At 37.6% G+C, this 13021-nt stretch overlaps 1 protein-coding gene across 6 annotated transcripts in view; it reads right to left on the reverse strand.

Annotated features, from left to right (window-relative positions):
* CUL4A (cullin 4A) overlaps window positions 1-13021 on the reverse strand; it is a 43983-nt gene that overhangs the window by 16635 nt on the left and 14327 nt on the right. For 4 of the 6 annotated variants that reach the window (XM_026054763.1, XM_026054774.1, XM_026054785.1 and 1 more), the window contains 5 exons: window positions 11703-11792; window positions 10343-10425; window positions 7521-7588; window positions 2758-2876; window positions 47-239 (listed from right to left, as the gene is read on the reverse strand). In XM_026054763.1, coding sequence (XP_025910548.1) covers window positions 47-239; window positions 2758-2876; window positions 7521-7588; window positions 10343-10425; window positions 11703-11792 — 553 coding nt within the window. Of the gene's footprint in view, window positions 1-46; window positions 240-2757; window positions 2877-4081; window positions 4237-7520; window positions 7589-10342; window positions 10426-11702; window positions 11793-13021 lie in introns of those variants that run through there. The other 2 variants (XR_003251762.1, XR_003251761.1) reach the window with 2 other exon arrangements.

Below are 13021 nucleotides of genomic sequence, written 5' to 3' on the forward strand. Positions count from 1 at the left end.
TTTCTACAGATTTTTGAAATATTTCACAGAAAAAATATTTATGTACCTATCAATTCTGCAGGCTTATTTGGTCTCTTGTTGATAAATGTTTCAAAGGATTCCTTCATCAAGTTTATAAATTTCTCATTTTTCTGAAAGCACACTTCTATGATATGGTCCACTTTATCCTTAAAATCTAGTAGCTCTTGCACCATATCCTTGTCCTTTTCAGGATTAACCACTATTGTTGTCCCAAAGTTCTGTAAAACAAACACTTTTGATAATAAAATACTTCAGAGTACTACCTATCTCCCCCAAAAGACATGTTCACCTTTGTAAAATTCAGCATTAGAATAATTTCTTACAGAACTGCTTATCTGACTTCACGTTTTCAAAAGAGGAGATGCATTGAAATTTAAAATGAAAACCCAGACACACATTAATGGATTTCAAACATTAGTGTTTGATTTAAAGATTATATACATTTAAGACAAAAGCTAAACAAAAACGCACAGTAGACATGACTGTATGATGTACAAGTTTACAGTTAAATACAGAACTACATGATTTATGAAAAAGAAGTATGTGGAAAGTGCCTCAAGAACATTAAGTGTAATGGAAAACTTTACTATTTTTCTTAAACTCACTGGAGAGCTCTATTGACAGAAACAGGTGGCTACAATTAACTGCTGCTCATCACTCCAAGATTTCTCTCTCTCAGTAAGGGCTACAGAACCAAAAAACCAAAACAAACAGCTAACATGATAAAAAACTTTTCCCATTTGCAAGAAGAAACCACAGACTTCACTTTCTTTTCTTGTATCTATGTTTACTACCTTTAAATTAGAAATATAATACCATTTGTCTATTGAACCAAAACAGCCTGTAAAAGGAAGGATTTCAACCTATCAGACAATTTACAATGGCTTACTAACATTGAGCACTGTCCTAGACAGAATGACTAGTTTCCCAATGTGAGAAAGAGGAACATCTGCACAGTAACAGCAGAACAGTATTTAATCAGCATATTTTCATCAGCTAAAATATGTTAGCCACAATAGTTGAAGAGAGAAGGGAAAATCCCTCACAAACCTCAGTTTCCACTTAAATATTTAATTATCCACTGCAATGTTTCATTGAGATGGTTCTCTCAACACTTTGTTCAGAGTGAATCAAGATAAAGACAAGGTTGCCAAATGTTCTTATACTCAGCATCTCTATCTTACACTTGAACAGTACAAATTCCCGTTCATTAACAGAGTATCTGGATATCTCACAGTCTCTATCATTTATGCTCATAAGTCACCAAAAATTCCCCCCATTTTGCAAATGGCAAGCTGAGATACAGAAAGCTAGGTGACACTTCTGAAATCATAAAAAGGTGGCTACAGCAGAGCACAGACCTTCACCACAGTACTTTGGCTCTGTTTATATGCTTTTCCTCACACTGGCACACAAGCTAAAACTTAAGTTCTTGAAGTCTCACATTAGTGTGTTCTGGCATAAAGAATGTTGGAAAGGAGAGGATTTCCTGACACTGCAGAATATGCTTTCTAACTTTCTGAACATGTATAAAAAGGTTTCTTAAAAACAAAGCCATAAAGGGTCTGATTCTGAGAGGCATAAGGCATGATGAGCCAACATAACAGTTTGCTGCTGGCTGAAAGGTGAGATCTGATCTCCCTTCCCACAGCTTTCTACCTGCCCTGAACTCCTGCTTCTTTCCTTGGACCAGCAAAAGCACCCTTCTGCAAACCTCCTTAACTCACTAACCTGGCCAGGTTACTGCGTTAAAGCAGATCAAAAAAGAGTCTATGGAGTGGCAGGCAGCACAAGGATTGTGATCTGGGAGCAAGGAAGGAGCAAGACCTTCCCTTTTCAGCCATGGCAAGCTGTCCAGTTGGCTCAGCTGGCTACAGACCCACAGGTTGCATGTGGGGACACTACRCGACATTGCTGAGCAAATTCCATCTCGGTGCTAGTGCAGAGGAGACTATTCCCCACTCCCATGTGCTGCATACTCCAGATGTGGGTGCACAGGAAAGTCACATCTAAAAAGAACTGCTGTTGCACACTTAGCCCTGAAGGCAGATATACCAAAGGACAATTCAGGAAAGAATTACCATGTCAGGAATTATCAACACAGGAGAGAAATATCTTGTGTGAAGCTTCATTGCCTTCATCTCACAAGAGCACTAGAGCATGAATTCTCTGGGGTATCATACTACATCCGTATTATGCCTAGCAAAACAAACCAGGAGTCTCTCAAAAACTACTTTGGTAATGGATTATTTTCAAGAGGAACATTCCTTTTGAAATAGCTTAAACATTCATCTTATTAACTGTAGTGTTGTAGATTGGTTACATATAGCACTGCAAAGCTGCAGTAGAACAGCAGTACTCTGAGGTTCCACTGGTTTTGCAGATATGTAACTAGCTGACTGTATTTGTACCAAAATGCAACACATATTATAATCCAGCATACTCTAAACACACGTGCATGCAGCTCTATTTAAAACCAAACCAAACCAAAATAACTTCTAGCATACTTTTCAAACATGTAGGGAATACAGTTTCCAAAATCTAAAAGTAAGTGTTGCCACTTCTCATCAAGTGAGTTTTACTGAGGCAGAAAAAAAGCATTAACAACTACCCCCATATTTGTTTAAAACAGAATTTTGATGCATACAGCTGAACGATGTATTGCTCTTGTTTTTGACAGAATAAATATATGTCAACAGCATATATTTTGACAGTAGTAAGAGATCTTCAAAATACCTTGATGTATTCACTCCAGTGTTGCAAAAGGATCTGCTGCCCACCTTTTACCCGACTGAACAGCTGGTATGTCTGAGTCAAATCTGATACTCTGTTTTCATCGAGCAGGTTATCAAGCCCTAAAAAAGTAAAATTAGAAGAAAAAGCAAATTTGAATATAGTTGCATAAATACAATTAGAAATAGATTAGAAAACCAAAAGTCTCTACAAAACACACAAAAAGACAAGACCCTCTAATAATTATGCTTTTCAAGACTAAAAACTCCAAAAGCAAGTGTTATGCTCACGCTTAACACATCCCCTTATTTAAAACGGCTGAAATAATTTATACTATAATATTTTAAACAGCAAAGCTACTTTAATTGAAGTACCTCACCAACAAACTGCTGAGTGTAACCCTTCTGCAGAATGTTTATCAACAATACTTAATTTTAAGGGTACGGTTTTATCACAAGATCTCATAGAACCTCTAAAGAAAATCAGAAATCACTAAGCTAAGTAAACTGCCCCAAACTTAAAGTAGGGAAAGATACATACTTTGCAAGATTTTCTCTGTGAAGCGTGGTGAGCCATGTTTTTGGATTACAGATGTGCTATGAATAGTCCACATATGATTACCAATTCCTTCCAGGCAACTTTTGCCTTTCTCATCCTACATGAAAATAGGTCTTGGACTAATGAATGGAGAAGCAAAGTTCAAGGCAAAATCTGAAGCATATCACAACTACCTACACGTTTTTATATTTGAGAGTATGATGAATTTAGTCCCAATGTAATCAGAGATGCATTGTCTTGTGTTGGAGGCAGAGGCTTCACTAACATCGGAGGATAACAAAGGTTTACAGCAGTTTAAAATGCAGAAAGCTTGATTTTTTACAAGTTGACAATTCACATTGGTGTAGCTGACACTGTTCAACTGCTCTACTTCATACACAAAATACACTTCATCAATTCCAAATTTTAAATGGTACTAGATTACAGCTGGTTTTCAATCACTGCTGAGTTACCCCATTTTCTAATTTATTCTTCAGACTAACAATATTTTCCACTATATGTTATAACTTATTTACATTTTTGGAAGAGCAACCACTGTTCAAGAATGATGTCAGGTAAACTGTTGCACACACTCAGATATTAGTACAATAGTTATACTCTAAAATTATATAAGAAGACAGAATACAAGGTCTTGAATAGATGTGACCAATGTTCTTTTGGCATTGAACAGTGGATTAAGCAATGTCCATGCCATTGCATCCAAGCATTACCTCCTACTTATTTAAGGGATCAACCTGCCCTTTAGTTTTACTCGGTAAAGCAAGAATACCTTTCAGCTTGCAGTCTCTCTTCCATAATGATCAGGTAAAGGAAAAGCAGTTAAACGGAGTAACTGCTCTGTTACAACCTAGCTGATCAAGTTTAACCTTGCTTCTTCCTCTGGCATATTTGTTTCAATCACACGATTTATATCTTGTCACAGAGCTGTCAGATGAAAAAAAACGTAAGAAAGTCCTCTGACACAAGGTGTCACACAAGTTCCAGAAAGCACTACTATAGTGCTTGGAAAATTTTATTATACTCACAATGAAAAAACCCAGCATCTAGTCAATGGCAGTTGTAATAATACAAGAAGAAAAGTTTCTCATACATACCCTGCATTTGTAAGCTTTTTTTTTTCCTTTATCAAACTGACTACATCACATGCCTTCTCCTAAGGAACAAAACCTACAAAAGGCAGTGTCTTCTTCTACTTGCACTGAACACTAGGATGTTATAAATGGATTACAGTGTGCCCTGGATCAAATGAATGCAAAAAGTTATGTAAGTTAAGTGACGTTAGATGTACTTAATTTTTAAGTGCAGACACAGAATGTGAAAGCTGATCCAAAAATATTAAAGTCTTAAAATGTAGTAACTATAAAAATGCACAACTTTCTCCATATTTACATGGACAGTGAAAATACATTATAAACCATGAAAGAGTTCAGATTAAAACAAGAAGGCATATATTTGCTGATTAAGCCAACAGATAAACAAATGTGCCATTGCAAAAATTACTTTAAAATAACACTTGAACAGAAGAGCAAGCAAAATTGACATACATCAACAAGAAAATTAATTATCCTTACCCTCCACTTATGATAAGCTAGGACTTATGAATAGCTAGGACTATTTGCTCATTTTTGTAAATGCTTATTTTTGTAAATGTATTAAAAACAGTAAAACAGCCTACTCCCAAAGTAGTTCAAAGAAAAATATGTTTATCTTTGAAAAGGGGACACAGAAGAAATGAAAGGGATGTGTATAGCAGCCCCAAAATATCAACAAACATGATGAGGCTTGAAGATACCAAAATTGCAGGGGTGCAGTTTTCATGGGAAAGCCTCAGCCAACCAACTGTTCATCTGCCAACATGATTAAAAAAACAGTCAACAAGATTTGTGGAAGATAAGGTAGAAATAACTAGAAGGAGGTGTGAGAAAGACATCTGTTTTGCAGCAGTAAAGGAAACAAAGATGTAAGGATAATTTGCTAGAAGATCTAACACCTGAAAGGTAGCTAATGCAAGAAAATGAAAATATCATTTAGATCAAAGTATTTAAAAATCAGGGAATATTGGCCAAACCCAGAAACTCAGTAAAAATAGAAACATTAAAAGTTGAGAGGAACAAAGAAATAGAGATTTGGAGGCACTGATGTCTGAATAAGGATTTCCTAAGAAGACCACTTCAAATAGGAAATTGCCATATAGAAGGCAAAATACATATAAAAGCATATGAAATGCATTGCCTTGGCATGTTTTCAGTTCCAGTAACTCATGATTCTTGAGTTATATGATCACAAGAATATACGAAGCTATTGCAATTGAGCTGTGTGATTTGCGTAAAATAGAAGCTATGACAATAAATGCAGCTCCCATTTGGAAGTTTATACAGTTCTAGGAAATTAGCAATTCTAGTTTTAATTCCTAAGCCCACTGCTGGGAGTCAAAGGGAATTTAGAGGACGTAGCAACCTTTACAAATATGAAATTACATTTCAGATATTTGTTCCCCCATACACAATCTATTTGCCATGGTGGTTTTAACAGTTTTATTGAATTGACTTTCTTTATCTGTGGAAGTTTTTTCTATGGCTAATATACCTCATTAAATAAAATCTGTGGGGCATACAGTTATTACAGAATATGAGAATCACAGAATGGTTGAGGTTGGAAGGGACCTCTGGAGATTGTCTAGTCCAACCACCCTGCTCAAGCAGGGTCACCTAGAGCACGCTGCACAGGATCGCGTTCAGGCGGGTTTTGAATATCTCCAGAGAAGGAGACTCCACAACCTCTCTGGGCAACCTGTGCCAGTGCTCTGTCACCCTCACAGTGAAAAAGTATTTTCTCATGTTCAGATGGAASTGTCTGTGTTTCAGTTTGTGCCTGTTGCCTCGCGTCCTGTTGCTGGGCACCACTGAAAAGAGTCTGGCTCCATTCTCTTGATACCCTCCCTTCGGATATTTAAATGCATTGATAAGATCTCCTCTCAGCCTTCTCTTCTCCACGCTGAACAGACGCAGCTCTCAGCCTTTCCTCATAGGAGAGATGCTCCACTCTCTTCATCATCTTAGTGGACCTTTGCTGGACTTTCTCCAGTAGCTCCATGTCTCTCTTGTACCGGGGAGCCCTGAACTGGGCACGGTACTCCAGATGTGGCCTCACCAGGGCTGAGGAGAGGGGGAGGATCACCTCCCTCAGCCTGCTGGCAACACTCTTCCTGATGCACCCCAGCATACCATTGGCCTTCTTGGCCACAAGGGCACATTGCTGGCCTGTGGTTAACCTGGTGTCCACCAGCACTCCCAGGTCCTTCTCCGCAGAGCTGCTTTCAAGCAGATCAGCCCCCAACCTGTCCTGGTGCAGGGGGTTACTCCTCCCCTCCCCAGGTGCAGGACCCTGCACTTGCCTTTGTTGAACTTCAGGAGGTTCCTCTCTGCCCAGCTCTCCAGCCTGTCCAGGTCTCTCTGAATGGCAGCACAGCCCTCTGGGGTATTGGCCACTCCTCCCAGTTTGCTATCATAAGCAAACTTGCTGAGGGTGCRCTCTGTGCCTTCATCCAGGTCACTGATGAAGAAGTTGAACAAGACTGGACCCAGGATTGACCCCTGGGCGACACCGCTAGCTACAGGCCTCCAACTAGACTCTGCGCCGCTGATCACAACTCTCTGAGCTCTGCCATTCAGCCAGTTCTCAGTCCACCTCACTGTCTGCTCATCTAGCCCATACTTCATCAGCTTGCCTATGCGGATGCTATGGGAGACAGTGTCGAGAGCCTTGCTGAAGTCAAGGTAGACATCATCCACTGCTCTCCCCTCATCTATCCAGACGGTCATTCCGTCACAGAAGGCTATCAGGTTGGTTAAGCATGATTTCCCCTTGGTGAATCCACACTGACTACTCCCGATCATCTTATCCTTCACATGCTTGGTGATGGCATCCAGGATGAGCTGCTCCATCACCTTTCCAGGGATGGTGATGAGGCTGACTGGCCTGTAGTTCCCTGGGTCCTTCTTCTTGCCCTTTTTGAAGACTGGAGTGACATTTGGTTTCTTCCAGTCCTCAGGCACCTCTCCTGATCTCCATGACCTTTCAAAGATGATGGAGAGTGGCCTAGCAATGACATCAGCCAGCTCCCTCAGCACTCGTGGGTACATCCCATTAGGGCCCATAGACTTATGGATCTTTTATTTATCACAGATTACATTAACTTAAAAAAATACCTTTTTGCAAAATAGCTGATAAGTGTTCTCCTAGCAGTTGCTTCTCCACACTGGCAATCAGTGGTTTCCTAAATAAATAAGGCAAAAAAAGTGTATTAGAAGTACTAAAGTATAAGCAAATTGCCACCCATCACAGCATACTTGTTAATAACTTACATTATTATATGAAAAATCAATAATTTTCTACTTAAAGCAGAGGCTACTAATTAAGACAAAAATGTCATATGCCATATAAGTCAAGAAAGAAAAGAATAAACTATGTATGTAATTAAAAAAAAATTGTAATTAAAAAAGTTTTGAATATTAAAAAGCAAGTTCTTATCCAGCAGAAGAGACAAGCTTAGCTATCAAAAACCTGTAGAAAAAATTGTCTCAAAAAAGTCAATTTGATTTTTTTCTGGAAAAATACTAAACCCAAGAGTTTGAACGTCAAAACAACACAACACACTTGTGATGCTCAAAACTCAAACTTTTGTGCAATTGTATTATACAGCTACGTAAGTAAAAACTGAACTAGAACCACAAGTCACCTCAAATTCACAAAAATTTTAAATTTGACTTTGAATTCTCCTTACTTTCACTGTTAGTGAAATACTTTGATGCATTCACTTTAGATTGGAGGAAGAAATAACGGCAAGTTTTCCTTTAGGTCTTTTATGGCTTAGTATAAAAAAGAAATGCTTAAAGTGCAAAAGGATAACTAACCTCAACATCTAAGCTTTTATTATTGTTTACCATATGAGAACAAAAGAAAAAGTTAAAATGAACTGACTGATCACTTTCCCTTCCAAGACAAGGCCTGGCGTCATCAATGAAGGTATCAGGAGTCACACTTTAAACAAAGGAAGTGATTTATCATACAGGGGCTAGTACACTGGTTGAGTTCCTTGTCAAGAATGTCATAGGTGGAAAAGTTTGTGTTGGTCCCAGGGGAGAAGGCACAAGTATTTGAAAGAGATTCACTAGGTAATATCAAACAGGAAAACCACATCAGGTTCAGAAAATTGTCTGAGCTGAAAATAGGCAGAAGTTAAAAGAGTATCAGGGGATGGCATCACATATACTTACTCTGTTCTTACCTTCCCTGTGTGTTCGTAAGTGAACACGAAATATCAGTTAGACAGACCCTTGGTCTGAACACATAGGGCCATTTTTATGTTCACTTTCATGTTCCCTGAAACTTCCAACTATTGCCATCTACAGCTGCTCTCTCCAACAGTAGAATGATTCAAGGTTGAGTAAAATAATCCCCTTTGCCCTAGGAGACATATTGTACCTACAGAAGAAGTATGGACTATTGGTCTGCTTGAGACTGAGAGGCAGTGCACTATTTCCTGGCAAGCAGACAGAGAGAATGAGTATTCATCTCGACTGTTAGCTGATGAGTCAGCCTAAATATACGTTCTGTATGGCACAAAGTATTCATCTACTGGCTGACCAGAAGACACGCTTATTCTGACTGGTCAGAAGTCCAGCAAGAGATGTGTACCAATGGGCTGAATAAATCACTCCATGGGCTGTAGCAACACACACTCCATGTGTTGTACCAGTCTGGTTCAAAGATTTGAATGGTGTTCCCATGATGGTTTTGTCCCAGAAGTATCACTTCCATCTCAAGTTCAAACCTAGTAACTAAATCTAGCATCCTTACTGCTCTCTTCACACTTACACAGAGAGATAGTATGACCTGGGGACATTTCAAGGGCCACAACTTTAGGAGTTGCTTTTTCTTAATCCAAAGGAAGGAAACCAGTGCAAAGCCTTCTAAAAGTAGGTTTTTAAGCCTTTGACTAAGGACTACATTCAAAGCAAGGATCCACTGTATATCTAGACACACTGGAAATACTAAATCAACTTATTTTTTATTTAAACAGTAAATAAATATATATATGCTTTAACTTTATACACAGAAATAGTTCCATATATTTTAATGAGACTTTTGCTTGAAGAAGCTACCCACCCTGCAAATGGCATTTACGGAAAGAAGATTCATATTAAAATATGCACCAACACCTACAAGGCCATGTGTTAGCATTATACATACACTATTATACGCCTGAAAAAATTAGTAAGTTAAAAAGAAGATTTTTATTTAGCATTATCCTTTTAACACTTAATGAAATGCCAATACGTCACCTAGAAAACTGGAAAAAAAAATGTTATTCTAAGCTAATTCTAATTGGTTATGCTCTTAAATAGAAAGATATGGCAGCAACTTACTGCAGGTCAAATTAAGTATGGATTTATGACCTGTCAGTGACACTTCTATTTCCTGAATGCACATTCTTACCCCAGCATAAAACACAAACTATTTTACACCTCAGTGAAAGAAAGAACAAGCTGCCTTACACAACACATGGGCAGTAGCTGCAGCAAAGCTGTTCTACTGTAAATCCACATCCTGGCCTACCCATAAATACCATTCTTGTTCTCTACCCTATGTCAATATTTAACTTTTTTTTTTGCCTAATGACTCTTCCCTTCCTTCAAGTGGTTTGTGGTTAAGCTTATTATCAGCACATGAATGGTTAGAATCAGCTACTACTTTGATAATGCAAATTTGAGTTACTATATAATGTTTTGCTAATTTTACTTTACACCAAGACATCTTTCCGGACAAGTTTGTTCCCTCCCACTAGAAATTAGTTTTGATAAAAATAAAGTCTTACAACAAAACAAAACAAACCTGTATCAGAGGTGTTGTCAACAAAATAGCTGTAAAATAATATGGAAATAACTCGGTTTCTCTACATGCATAGATAATCACACTGTTTTATGAAGGATGCTTGACTTATACTAAGAACAACAAAACTTGTACTCACTGTGTGCTATGGTCTAAATATGTTATTACTCTGTCTCCTTCTTCTTCTAAACGTTTATTAACATGGTGAAGATACTCTGGGACCTAGTAAGACAAGAGAATGCCAAGTTCAACAGTTAAATACAAAAGTATGAAAGGCAGATAATCTTGTTTCATGACAATTATTTTAAACTACAAATTTACAGAGAGTATGAATCAGAAAGGATTATTGCACTGTAATTTTAATATATGTTACATAACCTATAGTTTTATTAATCAAAGTTACTTCATATTAGAAGTGTTACAAGTATACTCATTAGAATATTACAATATGACCTGTCAGAAAGGCACAGAAATTTAAGGATTTTTGAGAGGAAATTATTTTTTCTCAAAACCCCAATGAGTTAAACTAGCCCTTAAAATATCATAGAGCAGACTTTCAGGTGGTATGAACTACATAGCTCTGTCATTTCAATGACAATTTCTCCAGTTGGGCATCTAATCCTATGAGGTGTAAGCACATATTACAACACAGGTATGAAACTCAAGCTCCAAAAGACTAAAACAGTTATGCATACATGCATGCATACATGTACACGTAGGTATACATATATGTGCATGTGTGTATACATGTACGTGTAAACATTTTATAAATTAGAGCCTATTCCTTTTGTTTTCTCTACAGCTTTCTGCTAGACATATAAAAGCAGTAAGACTCTTGTTCTCAAAATATCTAAGACTCAAAGGATTTTCACCTCAAGTCCCAGTGGAATTTCAGGGAACGAGGTGAATGAAACAGGATTAGACACAAAAATTCACCTCAGTGCAATGTAAATGTATGTTTTCATAATGTTTTGATTTATAGTTTGAGTTATCCACATTTACAGGCTGCCCGCTTGCACAGAATAATTTTATCTCAAGAGCACAGAAAATAAAAACGTCTCACATCTGTTTAATAAGCAAAATAAACAAAACAGCAAAATAAATACAACAAAATAGCAAAAAAGTTAATAGTTTACTTGGGTTTTAAACACAAAGTAGAACGACACTAATAGACATATTACAGCTCTTGAGCAAAGTAATATGATGGCATACTTTTAAGCTTTGTGTGCACATGCACTTTCTGGTAGTGTGTCTTTAGCTACACAAAATATCACTGGGTTTCTCCACTGTTAATCACGTATTTAAAACTTTAAGGCAAACTGGATTCTGTTCTTCCGTTAGATACAATACTGTGGTCCCCACCTAAGTCTGTGGATGTGGATGTGTGGGCCCAGATGGCAGTGAAATTCATTTAGCATTAACACACTATGGCACTACAAAAAGTTCTCCCATGACTCCATAGCATTCCATAAAAGCAGTCAGCTATAGCACGCACTTACCTCTCTTTCTTGCATTAATCTTTGGCCCTCTGCAGCATATAAGCAATTTGTCTCTTCCAAAAACCTCTGTTCAAATGATTCCTTATAAACCTGTTCAGTAAATTTATTTATTTACATTAAGCTGCCATTAACAGTAGCATATTTTTAAATGTCAGGCATAGAGGACAAGTAATATCTCAAGAACACACACAGCTATGAAAAAGTGTCAGATTAACATTATGTAAACACAGAAGTTCTCTGTTTGTCCACTGGTTTAAGAATGACTGAGATCAGTGCTGACTTCCCAAAGCAGCAAAATAGCATGTTTCAGTCATCAGTACTCAGATTGTCTAAATAGACAGGCTTCTGTTTAAGTCACACAGAGCAACGCCAGTACCCAACATAACAGCACAGTAACAGCAGCCAATCCACCTCAGCTCAAGACTCCTGCTGATATTTTTGTGGCAAAGATAATATTCCAATTAGTGGCACAAATCAGGTAACTCCTGTCAGTAAAAGAATGGTATGCTCAGTAACAATTCTTCAGAACAACACTGACATACTAATTCAGATCAGCCAGGTTTATCTTGGAGCCCTAAAGAAAGAAAAATTAATTATACCAAATAAGGTGAACTCGCTTTCTCAGGTGAAGGAACAAAGCTTTGTGTAAAAAAGGGCACCAAGAACAATCATAAACATAGAAAAAATTCTGTATAATGATTAACATTGTTTAGCATAGATAGGAGATAAGTTAGAATGGACTTATTATAAATATAAATATTACACATAAAATATATGCCTATAAAATAAATTAGAAATATATTGTAAAATGTATAAAAAGTAGTTTAAGCAGCCTGAAGATGGTAGCTAAGGAATAACGTGTAAATAGAGGGACAGTTGGGAGTGGGGAGAAAGTAAGGTTCTTGGAGGAGGTGGAAGAATAAGAGAAAATACTTTTTCCAAAAGATATAACAGACTGTAAAACTCATTATCACATTCTGACTGATTTTTCTTATGGATTTTTAGAAGTTTGATTTTTTCAATGTTTCAGACTTAAAAATGAAACCTCTGGCTCAACAAGCATTCAGACTACAATAGTTCACTTATTCAGAATCACAGAATGGTTGAGGTTGGAAGGGACCTCTGGAGATCATCTAGTCCAACCCCCCTGCTCAGCAGGGTCACCTAGAGCACATTGCACAGGATTGCATCCAGGCGCATTTTGAATATCTCCAGAGAAGGAGACTCCACAACCTCTCTGGGCAACCTGTKCCAGTGCTCTGTTACCCTCACAGTGAAGAAGTTTTTCCTCATGTTCAGATGGAACTGCCTGTGTTTCA

Source organism: Apteryx rowi, unplaced genomic scaffold (genome assembly GCF_003343035.1).
Source record: "Apteryx rowi isolate R43461 unplaced genomic scaffold, aptRow1 scaffold_123, whole genome shotgun sequence".
In the NCBI taxonomy this organism is placed as follows: Eukaryota; Metazoa; Chordata; class Aves; order Apterygiformes; family Apterygidae; genus Apteryx; species Apteryx rowi.